Below are 18,956 nucleotides of genomic sequence, written 5' to 3'. Positions count from 1 at the left end.
TCTCTAGTTTTAGAGAAATGTAATCATCGAATATTGTAAGAGCTTTCATTATCTGCTTATACGCCCCCTTTATTTATCCTACGGTTCTGACTTGGTGTACAGGGAGAACACTGTAACAGCCCATGTTCTGAATTCTGTTGCTGGACATGTCAAAAGTGCTAAACAAATAGTTATATTGACTACGTCCGTCCTAGCTCGCTCATTAATGTCAATCGAAATTACGGATTACCTCTTATCCACTTGTCATCATCCCCTTATGCCATAGTTTGTACATCTCAATTGTCATTAGAAACCACATTTGTTTAAGCAAGTCAGCCATATCAGCTGTTTTCTTAAAAAGCAGTAAATGAGGCTGAATGAACTGTTTCGCTGCCAGACAAGGCTACGCTGCTAGCCAGGTGTAGCAGTGGTAAGAGGCTGGGTCAGCTTTATGTAGGCCCTAACAATTTGTGGTCACCGTTATAGTGCAATTCATGTATTGTTTAGTGTTGTGGCTTTGCTGGCATGCATCCCACTTAATTTTTTATCCCAAGATTTACATGCTAAAATCGCCACTGAAGTATAGAATTTTATACAGATCAATGAGGATATGTATAAACATTTGAAATTTGGTTTAATTAATTGGTTTTCTGAGATTTTTCTGACAATTCTTTTTACATTTCTTTTAATCTAGGTTGAGGTTAACTAATTGTGAGCGCACTTATACAAACAGAATATCAAAACAAGTATTTAAAATGCTTTATTTCTCTACAGCATGTGGTTAGTTGCCTGACGACTTAAACTTAATTCTTCCGCTGCTCTATCGTTCAGCTACATACTTCATAGCAGAGAAGAAACTAACGTGGGTGTAGCATCTGTCTGGAGCAAGGAGTTTAGGTAGCCAGGTAATGTGGTTTGTACAGGGTAAACTGATTCACAATTATAGCTGACATGCCATTGATTCCATGTGCATTCCTATGTTTTGTGGGATTTTATTTTTGTTTCAAAAGAGCAACACAATACTATTTCTGTCCATTCCCAAGTCTTGATGACTTGATCCTGGAACATGAGAAGAACACATGAACAAGTTCCACAAGAAAAGCAACATTAAAACTAAAGGACCCCAACCTTCTGGTATTTTGCAAACGGATAGAGGGAAATATACTGTTAAAACCATTATTCTGTACAAACAACTAATTATGAAGAGGTGTGTTCTGGGTAGGGGTTGTTTGCTTTACGATGCACGTCATTCAGCGGGAGGGGGCTCCTGTGGTTCCCGATTCACTGAAATAAACACACATTGGTTATTATATATTTTAGTTTGTCATATCACCTACAAATACACCTGTCCACAATGTCAGAATTTCATTGCAACATTTTCAAAAAGACCTACAGAGATCACTTGATGAAAAATCCTACCTTCCTCCCTTGCTTTCATGCGAGCTACAAAATTGTAACTCTTGTTCCTGCGGTAGTTCTCATAAGGGTCGTCCAGTGACACCCCCACTCCTTTATACTGGTCCCACTTGTCCCGGAGTTCTCCCCCCTTGATGGGGTCCTGGATGCCCTGCTCCTTCACGCCAAGCCCCCCTGAACCACTCCAGCCCATTTTCATGAGCAGTTGATGGCCCTTGTTCTCCTCTCCCAGCCTGCTGTCTGGAGGCAGGATAGAAGGGGCTGCTCCAAGCCCAGAATTAGTGCTGTGGAGATCACAACCAATACATTCAGTAATCTACAGCCTGCTTTAAATGTTCAATGTGAGAGCAACTGCCTCCATTATGTCAATGGCATAGTTACGGTCTCTACCCTCCCCAAGCCCCTATCCCTATGATATGCACAGATTTGTAAGCAATATGCCAGAGGCGATATGATGTGTTAAGAGCAGGATACATTTCACACCGAGATGAGAGGGACCTACGGAGGGGAGGGGCTACGGGACTTCTGGGAGGCGGGGGCGGGGGCGGGGGCGGAGGCATGTCCGGGCTTCTCTAGCCGTCTCTTGTCAGGAGAGCGAGATCTGGAGCGAGACCTGGAACGAGAGCGACTGCGGGACGACCTGGATCGGCTCCTGCTCCTGTGGAGGGGAAAGATAAACAACATGATCTGTCAAACTTGACGACGTTCACTCCAGTGTTACTTAACACCACCTAACCTCCAACCAAATGAGGAAAACGGTCTACCAATACATCTCGAGTGTATCGTACAGGCGTATCTGATAGTATTCCTGACGAAATCTGCAATTCCTGTTAAATCAGGAAGAATCCCATCTGTGTGTACCTGGAGCGTGATCTGGAGTAGGAGCGAGAGCGGGACCGTGAGGAGGAGCGGGAGGACTTGGAGGAGCTGGAGCTGGAACGAGATGAGGAGCGGCCCCGACTACGAGAACGGCTGTGTGAACGACTACCCCCGTGGGCACTGGGAGAGACAGAGAACACACACTTCGTTAGAGCACTCATCTCTCATACAGTACTTACAGATGGGAAACAGAGTGCCAGACTAACAAAGCATTTGTATTTACCTGTGGATTTCAAAGGCACATTTCCTTTAGGTTAAGTGGTGCCCAAAGTCTCCTTGTACTACAGATAAGTCTATGAAATGTGTGTGTGTGTGTGTGCGCGTGCGAGACATAAGGCTGGTTAGCAGGCAGGCGGTCTCACCTGTTGTGTTTCTCCTGGCCCTTTTTCCTCCTGGCTCTCATCTTGGCTCTGAAGAACTCATACAGGCCGTTCTGTTCCCAGCCCTCACTGACCGACAAAGACATTGCAATCAATAGAGCACACACATTGCATTGATCACTCAAGCACATGAAGCAAAAATGTTTGTGTTTTACCTGTTCCTGGGTCGATCATGGGATGGGGGGCTGTAGAAGGCCTCCACAGCAGCTAGCAGGCGATCACTAGGGGGCATGGGGGGAGGAAGGCGGATGTCTTTGGGATCCAAGGCTTTGTATTCATGGTCTTCAAGCTTACGCGTATAAAACAGGTGGAAAACAACCGTTTAAATCACTGGGGCCCGAGAAATACATAGTGAGCTGTGGAAAATGTATCCTTGAAAAGCAATAGACATCTTCATCCTGTGCTACTCACTTTGACTAGAGGGGCCATGAGTCCGGCGGGCAGGTCGAAGTAAGGGACGTTGGGGACCAGGCTGGGGTCGTCCTGGTTGACGTGAGCCGGGGACAGCCGCTGCCTCATATGGGGGGAATGGCCGTTGAAGCCGTGGGGCGGGGGGCCGAAGTCAGGGTGCTGGTTACCCCCCCAGGGAGGGTGCTCTCCTCCCCCCATGCCCGGAGGAGGGATCCTCTGGCTGGGGTGGTGGTGGGGCGGGGGGCCCATGTCTTGGTCAACACGCAGGGGCAAGGGGAGAGACTCAGTTAAATGACATGTTGTAGATAGAACGGTCAGTCCCAAATGATCATGTAAATCGATATGTGTACTGTAACTATGGATGGTGGTCAGGAAAATCAGCCAGAAGGGTGCTTATACAATAGTCATAGAAAAGTTAAACAGTAAATAATGAGCTCCCATGGTGGAACCTGTCCTGTAGTCTTACCTCCGGGAAAGTCTCCCTGTGGGTAGTCAAAGCGATGTGGAGGGTAGGGTGGCCTCTCAAAGTGATGTCTGTGTGGGAAGTCGTCCTGCATGAAGCGTGGAGGAAACCGGCCGAAGTTGTGGGGAGGCGGGGGGGGCTGGTTGAAGGGAGGGGGCCCTTGCTGGTGGGGCGGGAAGGGCCCTCTGAAGTGGGGAGGCCTCTGCATGCGGGGGAATGGGGGCTCTCTCTGGCCCCAGGGGGGCTGGTCAGGTCCCTGGTTGCTCCAGGGGGGCTGGTCGTACTGACCACTCCAGTTGGGAGGTGGCTCGTTCTGTCCTCCCCCTCCGCTCCAGGGACCGCCCTCCCCCCTCGGAGGGCCTCCGCTCCAGCTGGGATCCCCCCTCTGTTCGTTCCACATGCCTTCGTGGCTGTTCCAGGGCGGGCAAGGCGGGGGCGCCTGGGTAGGGTCAAACGGAGGCTGAGGGGACACAAATAACGGGTGTTTAAATGGACACTCATCTTCCATGTTACCGTACCTTCACCACTCACTCATTCATCAACTCAGTTTGTTTGCATAGGACTGATTTGATAGATAGGAACTACAGTCAATCTGTTCAACTCTATGAAAACAGTAAACCTGTAAATACAATACCAGTGACATTTTTGGACACCTACCGATGCAAGGGTTTCTTTCTTTTTACTATTTTCTACATTGTAGAATTATAGTGAAGACAACAAAACGATGAAATAACACATATGGAATCATGTAGTAACCAAAAAGGTGTTAAACAAATCAAAATATATTTTAGATTCTTTAAAGTAGCCACCCTTTGCCTTGATGACAGCTTTGCACACTCTTGGCATTCTCTCAACCAGCTTCACCTGGAATGCTTTTCCAACAGTCTTCAATGAGTTCCCACATATGCTGAGCACTTGTTGGCTGCTTTTCATTCACTATGCAGGTCCAACTCATCCCAAACCATCTCAATTGGGTTGAGGTCGGGGGATTGTGGAGGCCAGGTCATCTGACGCAGCACTCCATCACTCTCCTTCTTGGTAAAATAGCCCTAACACAGTCTGGAGGTGTGTTTGGTCATTGTCCCGTTGACAAACAAATGTAGTCCCACTAGGCACAAACAAGATGGGATGGCGTATCGCTGTAGAATGCTGTGGTAGCCATGCTGGTTAAGTGTGCCATGAATTCTAAATGAATCACAGACAATGTCACTAGCAAAACACCCCCAATACCATTATACCACCTCTTCCACGCTTCACAGTGGGAACCACACATGCGGAGATCATCCGTTCACCATACTCTGTGCCTCACCAAGACACGGCGGTTGGAACCAAAAATCTCAAATTTGGACTCATCAGACCAAAATACAGATTTCCACCGGTCTATTGTCCATTGTTCGTGTTTCTTGGCCCAAGCAAGTCTCTTCTTATTATTGGTGTCCTTTAGTAGTGTTTTTTTTGTTGTTGCAGCAATTCGACCATGAAGGCCTGATTCACAGTCTCCTCTGAACAGTTGTTGAGATGTGTGTTATTTCAACTCTGAAGCATTTATCTGGGCTACAATTAACGCTAATGAACTTATCCTCTGCAGCAGAGGTAACTCTGGGTCTTCCTTTCCTGTGGCGGTCTTCATGAGAGCCAGTGTCATCATAGCGCTTGATGGTTCTTGCGACTGCACTTGAAGAAACTTTCAAAGTTCTTGAAAATTTCCGTATTGACTGACCTCCATGTCTTAAAGTAATTATAGACTGTTGTTTCTCTGTTTATTTGAGTTGTTCTTGCCATAATATGGAAATTGTCTTTTACCAAATAAGGTTATCTTCTGTATACCACCCCCACCTTCGCACAACACAACTGATTGGCTCAAACACATTAAGGAAAGAAATTCCACAAATGTACTTTTAACAAGGCACACCTGTTACTTGAAATGCATTCCAGGTGACTACCTCATGAAGCTGGTTGAGAGAATGCCAAGAGTGTGCAAAGCTGTCATCAAGGCAAAGGGTGGCTTCTTTGAAGAATCTCAAATATAAAATACATTTTGATTTGTTTAATTCCATGTGTTATTTCATACTTTTTATGTCTTTACAATTATTCTACAATGTAGGAAATAGTAAAAATAAAGAAAAACCCTGGAATGAGTAGGTGTCCAAACTTTTGACTGGCACTGTATATCAACAGACTATTCCTTATATCAGTTTGAGAGTTTTCCATTATAAAAAAGGGAAGAGTCACACAGTGCATACAAACCACACAGTAGGACCAGCTTACAGGCTGATTGGGGTTCCAGCCTCCAGGCATGTGTTGTGGGTCGAACCAGGGTTTGGAGGAGGAGTTATCAGAGTGGCCAGTGTTGTTAGCACCGGGGTCTGATCGGGGCGGGGCTCCGTCATAATCACCAGGAGGGCCAGACATGGATGCCTTCACCTCTCCTGTCGATGCCACAAGACAGAGAGAAGGATATTTGGTTAAAGGGTAAATATGGCTAAAGATATATAATCAACACGTAAACTAAATTACATCATGAAGTGCTTAGTGTGTGTGTATGTTTGTGGGTCTGTATGCAAGAGAGAGAGACTAAAAAGTCCAATCAAACCAGTCACCAGCATCTCTACAGTGATGTTTTGCTAACAGACAGACCAACAGCCTCATCAACATGCAAACGGAAGTGTTTATGCGGGTGTGTGCGCGATTATGTTTCTCTCTCCCCTCACCAGGCTGAGTAGTGACTGCCTTAACATCGGGCTCTGCTGCAGCTAGCTGGCTCACTGCTGCTGCGGCTGCTGCAGTCTGCTGCACCGTCAGGTTGGCCACAAACTCCTCGTGCTGCGTCTTCAGGGTCTGGATCTGCTGCTGGAAGGCCAGCTGAACGGGCTGCACCACCGCAGCGTACTCTGTGATCAGAGAGGCCTGGGAGAGAGGGGAGGGCCACCGTTAAGGTTACAGAGAACACTCGAGTGATGACTGGCCTAGCCGGAGTAAATCAAATCAATTACATTTCAAAAAAATAAACGTTATTCTATTTTGGTGAAACTTTGTGTGTGGCATGGGGTAGGACGTGTATATGTGGTTGACCTCAAAGTCCAATCCTTTTAATTGTCAGCCGACTTGCAGTATTTCACTTTACTAGGCCACTAGCCTCAGTCCTCACCTGATACTGGCCCAGGCCCACAGCTGGACTCTGTAACTGCTGGATCGTCACCTCATCGAAGTAGCCATTCTTTTCCCAGAGCTGCAGGAGCTGTGAGAGAAACAAGAAACAGAGGGTGTCATTCAGACCACAGGCAACATCTAAACTCAGCAAAAAAAGAAATGTTCTCTCACTGTCAACTGTGTTTATTTTCAGCAAACTTTTAACATGTGTAAATATTTGTATGAACATAAGATTCAACAACTGAGACATAAACTGAACAAGTTCCACTGACATGTGACTAGCAGAAATGGAAAAATATGTCCCCGAACAAAGAGGTGGGTCAAAATCAAAAGTAACAGTCAGTATCTGGTGTGGCCACCAGCTGCATTAAGTACTGCAGTGCATCTCCTCCTCATGGACTGCACCAGATTTGCCATTTCTTGCTGTAAGAAGTTACCCCACTCTTCCACCAATGCACCTGCAAGTTCCCGGACATTTCCGGGGGGTAACGGCCCTAGCCCTCACCCTCCGATCCAACAGGTCCCAGATGTGCTCAATGGGATTGAGATCCGGGCTCGTCGCTGGCCATGGCAGAACACTGGCATTCCTGTCTTGCAGGAAATCCCGCACAGAACGAGCAGTATGGCTGGTGGCATTGTCATGCTGGAGGGTCATGTCAGGATGAGCCTGCAGGAAGGGTACCACATGAGGGAGGAGGATGTCTTCCCTGTAACGCACAGCGTTGAAATTGCCTGCAATGACAACAAGCTTAGTCCGATGATGCTGTGACACACCGCCCCAGACCATGACAGACCCGCCACTTCCAAATCAATCCCGCTCCAGAGTACAGGCCTCGGTGTAACGCTCATTCCTTCGACAATAAACGCGAATCCGACCTTCACCCCTGGTGAGACAAAACCGCAACTCGTCAGTGAAGAGCACTTTTTGCCAGTCCTGTCTGGTCCAGCGACGGTAGGTTTGTGCCCATGTTGCCGGTGATGTCTGGTGAGGACCTGCCTTACAACAGGCCAACAAGCCCTCAGTCCAGCCCCTCTCAGCCTATTGCGGACAGTCTGAGCTCTGATGGAGGGATTGTGCGTTCCTGGTTTAACTCGTGCAGTTGTTGTTGCCATCCTGTACCTGTCCCGCAGGTGTGATGTTCGGATGTACCGATCCTGTGCAAGTGTTGTTACACGTGGTCTGCCACTGCGAGGACGATCAGCTGTCCGTCCTGTCTTCCTGAAGCGCTGTCTTAGGCGTCTCACATTACAGGCATTGCAATTTATTGCCCTTGCCACATCTGCAGTCTTCATGCCTCCTTGCAGCATGCCTAAGGCACATTCACACAGATGAGCAGGGACCCTGGGCAACTTTCTTTCTGTGTTTTTCAGAGTCAGTAGATAGGACACTAAAGAGGCCTAAGTTTTCGTAACTGTGACCTTAATTACCTACCGCCTGTAAGCTGTTAGTGTCTTAATGACCGTTCCACAGGTACATGTTCATTAATTGTTTATGGTTCATTGAACAAGCATGGGAAACAGTGTTTAAACCCTTTACAATGAAGATCTGTGAAGTTATTTGGATTTTTATTAATTATCTTTGAAAGACAGGGTCTTGAAAAAGGGACGTTTCTTTTTTTTGCTGAGTTTATATGGAACAATGTCTCCATTGAACAGGCAGTCCACTTACCCGCGTAACCTTCTGCTGCTTGTCCTCCTCTACAGCCAGGAAGCTGGTGCAGTAGATGGGCACCACCACCTTCTGCAGCGCTGCCAGCAGGTCCCTCTGCTGCTTCCTCTGACTGGTATGACACAAGACAAGGTTCACTTAACTAACCACGAATACAATGCATGACATAATTACTTCCATTATCGAGCGCAAGCAAGTTAGTTTTGTTTGAGGAGTTTAAAATACAATATGAAAAAAGCGCAGTCTGTGTATGTGTGGCATTCTGAGAGTAAAAACAAAGCCTCATTTTCATCATGCTTCTACCAGTGATGGAGGACATCATTGGTGAGATAGATGAGGTGAAGGCGGAGTTCGAAGTGGGCTGCGTCGGCTGTGATGCGATTCCGGAGGTGTGAGCACATCAGCTCGCAGTGCAGCGGGCCCTTGGCGTTGTTGAACATCCAGTTCTTACCAGCCTGGGAAGAAACAAAGATCTGTTTCGGATTGGGAGCTTTAACACTGTGCGGGCCTTGTTGTTCTATACTAGTGTTCTTTAATAAGCCCCGTTTATAAAGATGTGTGTATGACCACGAACCTTTCTATAGAAGGAACCGGAGAGAAACATACAACTGACTAAATATACCAGAGCATTCTCCAGTTCATCTATTGTTCATGTTGTCATGACAAATTCATGAACGTACCGAGATGGCGTCTTTAGTGCAGGTATCAATGATGGGCTGCAGCAGGTTGTCAAATTCAGAAATGTCCTGCTGAGTCTCCGCTAGCAGTTTCTGGGTCTGCTGCTCCATGGCCAGAGCTATGGCTGCCGTCACTTGCTCCTGGAATCAAACAAATGACAACCATTTCAGTCTGGACATCTAGGGAAAAAAACAACAGCTGTAAAATTTATTTGCTTTGAAACTTTGTGTATTCTGTTTCGCACAATTCATGACCAGAGAATATAGGATATGGTAGCGACATTAGAAGGCCAGTGTGTGCAGGTTTTTGCACCAGCCCAGCACTAACATATCTGACTCAACTAATCAAGACTGACTGACCCTGAGGTACTGTGACCCGTACCTGTCTGAGAGTGAGTAGGTGCTGTTCTTGCTGCTGCAGATTCCATTGGCTCTGCTGGATGAGTTCATCTAGAGAGGGCGTGGCAGGGGCAATGGGGGGCGGAGCCAGGATTGTGATTGGTGGAGGGACATCTGGGACTTCCTTACCGGATGGATTATAAAGATCTGCAAAATAAGGCCAAAATGTCAGTGATTAAAGGACAAAAGCATGATAAAGAAAACATTTTCATTGTACTCTCGATGCTTTTTGTCATTTGCACAGGTACTTGGCAAGGTGACCTAAAAAAAAAAGAATGAAATGAAATTCCTCAAAAGAAAAGATAGTACTAAAACAAGGGCATTTTACATGCAACTAGCTTCATGAAAGAAATGTCCTCATCTTCATTTATACTCAATTCCTTTATACTTCAAAGGAATTGAGATTGAAAAACATGAAGCATTTTGCAGTATCTCAAACAACAGAAATAAAAAAGGCGTTGTCTTTTTTTGTAACAGGATTTTGTAACAGGAGAGCATGTGGATTTTTAAGTCAAACTTTGCAGCAGCATTGAATCACACGCAACATAAATCTGCATCTGATATCAACAAGCATCAAGAAAATCAAAAACTCGTCGCAAACTGACATACTTAGGCCTTGCAAAGTCCAAACTTGAATTGTGGTTGAAAAGAATCTAAAACTAGAATGTTTTAGACAATAACGAAAATAGAAGGAATACAATCAACACCAGTAGTCAGGGTATCCTCCATTTTAAAATGATGAACATGAAAAACAATACAAAAACAAAGCCTTCAAGCACCGGTGATGCAAAAACACCAGATGAATGTCGAGCAAAATGTGCAAGTTGGGACTTCTATCGTCCCAGTAAATACCTTCCAATTTATACTCCTCACACTCGTGGGTAGTAGGATCTACGTGGGGAGAAGCACACATTACAATACAGTGGCATACAAACAGCCACAGATATAGCCTATCTATTATATAGAAATAAATTCAGGTCTGGTCTTCTTCCTGCAATGACTAGAAAATTGTGAGCAGATGTCACAAGTTAGGCTATAATATCTGCACGTGGTGGTTGTGTTCCAAACCTGCTGCAAAATGGGATAAAAAAAAGCCTGTTGGCATTGGAATCTAAGACCAGACAAGTTGAATTGATAGCTATATGAACTACATACGCTGGTGGTGTTCCATAGCAAGCTTGCACCGGTAATAGGTGAAGAAGTCCCCTCCAAACAGAAAAGAGAATTTGGGATTGTCCTTCTGTTTCTCCATTGTCATCTTCTCAAACTCGGGGCCATTTCGAGCCACAAACTGGGCCAGTTTGTCAATGACATTTTTCAGCTCTTGATCTGTGGAGAGAAAAAAATACTTTTTGGTGAGTCACACGATTTCTGATACAGCTTGACATCCATTTAGGGGTTATATTATTGTTACGTTAGCTAACTCTGCGCATAATTTAAAGCAAAGCAATCTTGATCAGGTTATTATGGGACCCTCAAACCTGGTGCATCCCTATTTACGTACTGTGCAAGGTAACTGTGTAAAGGTGGGCAGAAAAGTAATCGTACATGAGGGACAACATCGACGCTAGGGCTGGGCGGTATACCGTATTTTACTACACTGAACGAAAATATAAAACGCAACATGTTAAATGTTGGTCCCATGTTTCACGAGCTGAAATAAAATATCCCAGAATTGTTCCATATGCACAAAAAGCTTATTTCTCAAAAATGTTGGGCACAAATGTGTTTACATTCCTGTTAGTGAGCATTTCTCTTTTGCCAAGATAATCCATCCACCTGACAGGTGTGACATATCAAGATGATGATTAAACAGCACGATCATTACACAGGTGCACCTTGTGCTGGGGACAATAAAAGGCCACTAAAATGTGCAGTTGTCAAACAACACAATGCCACATATGTCTCAAGTTGAGGGAGTGTGCAATTGGAATGTCCACCAGAGCTGTTGCCAGAAAAAGTATGTTAATTTCTCTACCATAAGCTGCCTCCAACGTTGTTTTAGAGAAGTTGGCAGTACATCTAACAGGCCTCACAACCGCAGACCACGTGTAACCACGCCAGCCCAGGACCTCCACACCCAGCTTCTTCACCTGCAGGATTGTGAGACCAGCCACCCGGACAGCTGATATAACAGGTTTGCACAACCAAAGAATTTCTGCACAAATTGTCAGAAACAGTCTTAGGGAAGCTCATCGGAGTGCTCGTCGTCCTCACCTGGGTCTTGACCTGACTGCAGGTCTGCGTTGTAACATACTTCAGTGGGCAAATGCTCACCTTCGAAGGCCACTGGCACGCTGGAGAAGTGTGCTCTACAAGGATAAATCCTGGTTTCAACTGTACGGGGCAGATGGCAGACAGCATGTATGGCGTCGTGTGGGCGACCGGTTTGCGGATGTCAACGTTGTGAACAGAGTGCCCCTTGGTGGCGGTTGGGTTATGGTATGGGCAGGCATAAGCTAAGGACAACAAACACAATTGCATTTTATCGATTGCAATTTGAATGCACAGTGATACCGTGACGAGATCCTGAGGGTCATTGTTTGGGATGCTCTGGATTGACGTGTACGACAGTGTGTTCCAGTTCCTGCCAATATTAAGCAAATTCACACAGCCATTGAAGAGGAGTGGGACAACATTCCACAATCAACAGCCTGATCAACTATATGCGATGGAGATCTGTCATGTTGTATGAGGCAAATGGTGGTCACACTAGATATTGACTGGTTTTCTGATCCACACCACCACCTTTTTTTTTTTTAAAGATATCTGTGACCAACAGATTAATATCTGTATTCCCAGTCATGTGAAATCCATAGATTAGGAGCCAATGAATGTATTTCAATTGACTGATTTCCTTATATGAACTGTAATTTAGTAAAACGGTTGAAATTGTTGCGTTCATATTTTTGTTCAGTGTATATACCAGTATTGATGCAAGGACCGGTATGGGTTTTTACCAGTGGCGTAAAGTACTTAAGTAGTACTTTAAAGTATTTTTACTTAAGTAATTTTTGGGGGTATCTGTACTTTATATTTGACCACTTTTACTTTATTACATTCCTAAACAAAAGAATGTACTTTTTACTCCTTACATTTTCTCTATCACACAAAAGTACTCATTCCATTTTGAATGCTTAGCAGAACAGGAAAATGGTCCAATTCAGACATATCAACAGAACTTCCCTGGTCATCCCTACTGCCTCTGATCTGGCAGACTCACTAAACACTAACGCTTTGTTTGTAAATTATGTCTGAGTGTTGGGGTGTGCCCCTGGCTATCTGTAAATTATAACAAGAAATCGTGCCGTCTAGTTTGCTTAATATAAGGAATGTGAAATGATTTATACTTGTACTTTTGATACTTAAGTATATTTTAGCAATTACATTTAATTTTGATACTTAAGTATATTTAAAACCAAATACGTAAAAACTTTTACTCAAGTAGTATTTTACTGGGTGACTGTTACTTGAGTAATTTTCTATTAAGGTATCTTCACTTTTACTCAAGTATGACAATTGAGTACTTTTTCCACCACTGGTTTTACTTTACCTATAAACAGTATTAGATTGTTTGGTTTGTTAAAATGTGATACGCGTGTAATGTGCATTTTTATAATTTACTCCGCTACTTGTCATCGCTTTCTCTCCATGCCTCTTTCCACACAGATTTAGGCCCGCCCCGTCACTCAAGGAGCGCACTTGCCTTTAGTCTGCATGATCAATGCGGCAGGTGCAACAATGATGACAACGATGCCGTTTCCGCTTTGAGTCTTAATATAAATCCACTAGCGTTCTATAATTAGACTATTAGTTTGTGTTTCTTACATCTGCAAACAGCTAGTTTGTATTTTCTTAGAAAGTTGTGGCTAAATCTTGTTAGCCGCTAATGCTAGTCAGCTGGCTAGGTATTAAATGTACTGAGTCAGAGCAAACTATACAGCCTGATACCAGTGATGGTGTAGGCCTAAATCAGCATGTTTGTGCAACAGTATCTTCTAAACCAAAGAGGATTAGGTGATTCATAACTGTACGTTGTCCAGTATAAAGGACTTATAGGTTTTCTAATTAAATAACAGTTAAATAAAATGGAAAATGAAAAAAAAGTATTAGGTGAGGCATTAATATGTTATCTTCATGAAGTAGCTAAGAGAAAACATTTAATGTAGCCAAAGATTATAGGGTTCCATAGATAACACTGACCAACACTTTGGTTCCTACCCTGTCACAATAACTCCACCCTGACATTTTCATTCGTTGTCATGTCAAACATTGTATTCAAAGTACCCAATATTATATTCCAATTATATAATTAGACTAGTTTACCCAAGTGTTTTGATCTAAATCGCAAGTCAAAATGCAATTGCAACATTTGGTTAAAAGTAAGACCTAGATTTTTTGCCAATATCATTCAGCCCTGTGTGGCAGTGTGAAAATGATCTCAAATGAGTGCAGGAAATGCAGGAATTGATGAGAAAGCTTAAATCGAACAGTGTAAAACAATCAGAATGGAGAAAGACTCATTGAAATGACTTAGAAGATATGTGATGCCACCCTAGGGCCACGCACTACTCAAAGAAAATGCATATTTTTTCTTCCAAAAACAGAATACCGTAAATAAATAAATAAAAGTATATCATATTTTGCCCATATCGACACTAGCCTAAAAACTCAACGTTGAATTTAATTGAATTAAATGAGCGTTTGGATCAGGAAGGTTTCCTCTCATGACCTCTAGAAGCCAGAATGTTGAATAAAATTATATTTTAACATACTTTACCGGTTGTCCGTGTGGTTGGTCCTTTTGCAGGTAGGAATGAGACAGTGGCAGTGTTCTATTAAGATGTCGCGGGTTGAACCGGCCTATGGCCCGTCACATGACCGGGCGAAGCCGGTGAGGGAGGAGCGCCTTGCTCAAATCGAACAAAAATCTGCACTGCTCGGTTGTTGACATCTACAAAAAATATAAATGGCTTGCATTGGCAAGTCATATAAAGCGTTTTATCAAAAGCAATCACTTTTGCATGTGAAAACACTGAATCCTACTTCACGTGCCAACCGAAATCACTTTAGTGGGCCAGACAACTCATGCACGGGACGCAGCCCGGTTCAGGAAATGAATTTAATCACCCACTGGACCCCCCTCCCTAAACCAAGCATTAAACCGAGGTACTGTCGCCCCCCCACACGCTTTCTCCGCTTCCTTCTCCCTCATCACCAAACAGCAACAAAGCTGTACCTAGGGTTCGGTCCTCTTTTTCTCTGATACTGTTTTAACTGTTTGAGTGTATGTCCGTGTGTGTGTCTGAAAGAGAGGTTTGTTGTATTCTGTTTGTATGTCCTTCCTTTCCCCTGCTCTGTTCTCCTGTCACTTTGTAGATGAAATTGGTCCTTCCTTTCAGTGATGTAAATGCACACCTGGGGGGGTGGGGAATGGGGATAGGGAGGGGGAATAAGGAGAGGAAAGGAGCCTTTACTGTTAGGGCCCTGCACTGTTTTGATGCTAAGCACAAGCTTTTGTACATCCTGTTTGAAAGGTGTGTGTAAGGAATGGGGTCAATCTGCATAGTCAGATGGTAACAACGGCACACACCACACACTGAGCACAGGTGGATATGTTCAGATGGACCCTTTAGTTTATGGATTCGAAGATCAAGAAGCGGACATGTCAACGATTTTTTTTTAGATGCATAAAAAAGGTTTGAATCTTTGAGTTTGTTTATTTGGAAACCGATGATTAATAAAGAACCGATCATTTAAAATATTCCATCACACTGTTCACCTCACCATTGCTTTGTTTATATATTAAACTCCTCTACCCCACATGTCGAACTCATTCCACAAATGGCCGAGTTTCCGTGGGTATTTGCTCCACCCTTGTACTTGGTGGATGAATTAAGGTCAATAATTAGTAATGAACTTCAGGGATCCCGAGTGGTGCAGCGGTCTTAAGGCACTGCATCTCAGTGCTAGAGGTGTCACCACAGACCCTGGTTCGATTACAGGCTGTATCACAACCGGCCATGATTGGGAGTCCCATAGGGTGTCGCACAATTGGCCCAGCGTCGTCTGGGTTAGGGTTTGGCCGGGGTAGGCCGTCATTGTAAATAAGAATTTGTTCTTAACTGACTTGCTTAGTTAAATAAATATTGCTTAACAGGGCCAGCTTAATAGACTCCCATCAGTATATCTAGAGTAAAGTATAATTACATCAAGTTTTCAAAGCACTGGTAGATCGTTCTGGTAGTGCGTTCAGATCACCTGATGCATGTGCACAAGATGAAAATACATGCACGAGACTCACGCATACTTGCCGAGCTCGTTTTTACATGGTTCTGCACATGTTTGAGGTGATGGGAATCTGAACGCACTACCAGTGTAACGGATGTGAAATGGCTAGCTAGTTAGCGGGTACGCGCTACTAGCGTTTCAATCAGTTACGTCACTTGCTCTGAACCCTAGAAGTAGTGTTGCACCTTGCTCTGCAAGGTTTAAAGTTATACTGTTACATTGATGCTGTTGACCCGGATCACTGGTTGCTGCGGAAAAGGAGGAGGTTGAAAGGGGGGTGAGTGTAACCAATGTAACAGTATAACTTTAAACCGTCCCCTCGCCCCGACCCGGGCGCGAACCAGGGACCCTCTGCACACATCAACAACTGACACCCACGAAGCGTCGTTACCCATCGCTCCACAAAGGCCGCGGCCCTTGCAGAGCAAGGTGCAACACTACTTCTAGGTTTCAGAGCAAGTGACGTAACTGATTGAAACGCTAGTAGCGCGTACCCGCTAACTAGCTAGCCATTTCACATCCGTTACACCGGCGCTTTGAAGAATTTGTTCTTAACTGACTTGCTTAGTTAAATAAATATTGCTTAACAGGGCCAGCTTAATAGACTACCATCAGTATATCTAGAGTAAAGTATAATTACATCAAGTTTTCAAAGCACTGGTAGATCGTTCTGGTAGTGCGTTCAGATCACCTGAAGCATGTGCACAAGATGAAAATACATGCACGAGACTCACGCATACTTGCCGAGCTCGTTTTTACATGGTTCTGCACATGTTTGAGGTGATGGGAATCTGAACGCACTACCAGTGTAACGGATGTGAAATGGCTAGCTAGTTAGCGGGTACGCGCTACTAGCGTTTCAATCAGTTACGTCACTTGCTCTGAACCCTAGAAGTAGTGTTGCACCTTGCTCTGCAAGGTTTAAAGTTATACTGTTACATTGATGCTGTTGACCCGGATCACTGGTTGCTGCGGAGGAGGTTGAAAGGGGGGTGAGTGTAACCAATGTAACAGTATAACTTTAAACCGTCCCCTCGCCCCGACCCGGGCGCGAACCAGGGACCCTCTGCACACATCAACAACTGACACCCACGAAGCGTCGTTACCCATCGCTCCACAAAGGCCGCGGCCCTTGCAGAGCAAGGTGCAACACTACTTCTAGGTTTCAGAGCAAGTGACGTAACTGATTGAAACGCTAGTAGCGCGTACCCGCTAACTAGCTAGCCATTTCACATCCGTTACACCGGCGCTTTGAAAAGTTAATGTATTTATACTTTCCTGTGGATACTACACGCAAAAGGACCAACCGCCCAGACAATCAGTAAATGTTGACTGAAATAAGCCTGCATCTCGCAAGTGGTTTGAGAATGATCTGTTGACTCTTCTGTATGTATGGATGAGTTTGTTAAAAAGCTAAGATTTCAAGTGGGATCCTTTTTTAGAAATAGATCTTGCCTCTCCCTAAATAGCAGGAAGCAGATTGTACAGCCAACTTTCCTGCCAGTTCTTGAATATGGTGACACTTTTGACCAGATTGCAGCAAGTACTCTTAAACCTTTGAATGCCGCCCTTCGCTTTATCACAGGTGAAAGTTTTAATACTCATCACTGCATCATGTATCACAAGGTTGGCTGGTCCTCATTAAAGTCCAATAGATCACTTCATTATTCCCGTTTTGTTTACAAAGCTCTACTACACAAGCTACTAACTTATCAAACTTCGTTGCTAACGTAGAACAGAATGAGCTACCAAACTCGCTCACAGGATTGGTCACTCTGGTCTCGACGAATTTAGGTAAATCCTCCTTTCGTTTTTAGTGCCGCCCATTGTTGGAATAAACTACAAATATTCCTTGCATCTTGATTCCCTGGTGCCGCTAGGACAGTTTAGGACTCTGGTGTTGAATTCATCAATTGAGGATTGCAGTTGCTTCGATTGATTGTAGTGCTTTATTTGTTGAAACTGTTGTGTTAAATAATTTTCTTGTTTTATTTGTAATGTACATTTTTCTCCCTGTTTGAGAAAATGTTTGTACACAAGGCACCATTGGGAATGAGAACCTGGTCTCAATCTGGCTGCCCTGAATAAGTTAATAAAAAATAATAAAGGGAGTACATTTTTTTATTTAACTAGGCAAGTCAGTTAAGAACAATTATTATTTACAATAAAGGCCTACACCGGCCAAACCCGGATGACGCTGGGCCAATTGTGCGCTACCCTATGGGACTCCCAACCACGGCCGATTGTAATACAGTCGGGAATCGAACCAGTGACGCATCTAGCACTGATATGCAGTGCCTTAGACTGCTGCGCCACTCGGGAGCCCAAAAATGTTATTATATTCAACATTCTGGATTGTAGATGTCGTGAGAGGTACATTTCCTGATACAAACGCTAATGTATCCACAACGTTGAATCCAATGCAATAATGCCGAATTCAAAACAACTGGGGGGGGGAACGAGCTCAAACAGGTAAAAATCGATTTGAACGGTCATCCAACTCGGAATTCCAAATCCTCTCTTTCTAGAGCTCCGACTTTCCGACCTGAAAATCACTGACGTCCTGATTTGACCTCGTATGTTTCCGAGTTCCCAGTTGGTTTGAACGCGATTCAATGTCGGATTCTCCAGGCTAAATCGACGCATGCGCGACTATACTATAGACGACAGCTAGCTATGTAGTTTTTTTTTAAACTGTCCATGAAGGTTAGGGAGCTAATTTTAAAATGATTAATTAGTTAATAAAAGAAGCTAGCTACTAAAAAAAACTATTCTAAATCAGTAACGACAATCATGTGCCTAGCTGGCTTTTGCATGCTAACTAATTTAGCATGGTAACATTAGCATTACTAGCTAATCAAAATGAAAGATACAAACCTTCAGGAGCTGTAGGAATATCCATGTTTGTCTTCAATCAAGTAACAGCGAGACCGAAAAACCTCAAAGACCCACGGAGGGAATTAATTTGTGAAAATTCTACCTAGCTATGTGATTAAAAAATACAGCAGCATTACAAAATGTTAGATACTCTGGTACCAGAAGTACTTCGAGGACTTTAGGGCGCCACTGTCCAGAATAAAGCAGCTATCATGCTACAGCGTCCCCCAGTGGCTGAACAAGCACTGGGAGGACTGAAAGAGTACACAGGTAAGTACAACCTCAGCGTCATTAAAACTAGGTATGATGATTCACTAGTTTTCACCCTCCCAAAATATGATGACTCCTATTTACATTTAACCATT

The 18,956-nt window shown here is 44.1% G+C and overlaps 1 protein-coding gene across 4 annotated transcripts; it reads right to left on the bottom strand.

Moving 5' to 3' along the window:
* Positions 1-723: 723 nt before the first annotated feature.
* Positions 724-18,751, bottom strand: LOC139540907 (calcium homeostasis endoplasmic reticulum protein-like). Of its 4 annotated transcripts, none has more exons than XM_071344966.1 (19): positions 18,592-18,739; positions 14,199-14,377; positions 10,579-10,752; positions 10,276-10,314; positions 9,407-9,570; positions 9,028-9,165; positions 8,651-8,802; positions 8,348-8,459; positions 6,677-6,766; positions 6,240-6,435; positions 5,797-5,957; positions 3,532-3,988; positions 3,066-3,316; positions 2,810-2,943; positions 2,637-2,723; positions 2,257-2,394; positions 1,898-2,053; positions 1,399-1,679; positions 724-1,263 (listed from the first exon to the last, which is right to left on the bottom strand). In XM_071344966.1, exons 3-19 carry the CDS (start codon positions 10,679-10,681, stop codon positions 1,226-1,228), a joined length of 2,697 nt encoding a protein of 898 aa, XP_071201067.1. In that variant the 5' UTR covers positions 10,682-10,752; positions 14,199-14,377; positions 18,592-18,739; the 3' UTR covers positions 724-1,225. The 4 variants fall into 4 exon arrangements, with proteins under 4 accessions (XP_071201067.1, XP_071201068.1, XP_071201065.1 ...); XM_071344967.1 differs by having other exon boundaries at positions 14,204-14,377; XM_071344964.1 differs by lacking the exon at positions 14,199-14,377 and having other exon boundaries at positions 18,592-18,751.
* Between the last annotated feature and the right edge of the window lie 205 nt (positions 18,752-18,956).

This window comes from Salvelinus alpinus, chromosome 16 (genome assembly GCF_045679555.1).
Source record: "Salvelinus alpinus chromosome 16, SLU_Salpinus.1, whole genome shotgun sequence".
NCBI lineage: Eukaryota > Metazoa > Chordata > Actinopteri > Salmoniformes > Salmonidae > Salvelinus > Salvelinus alpinus.
Note: the sequence above shows the minus strand (reverse complement) of the source record. Positions and strands in the feature narration are given on the sequence as shown.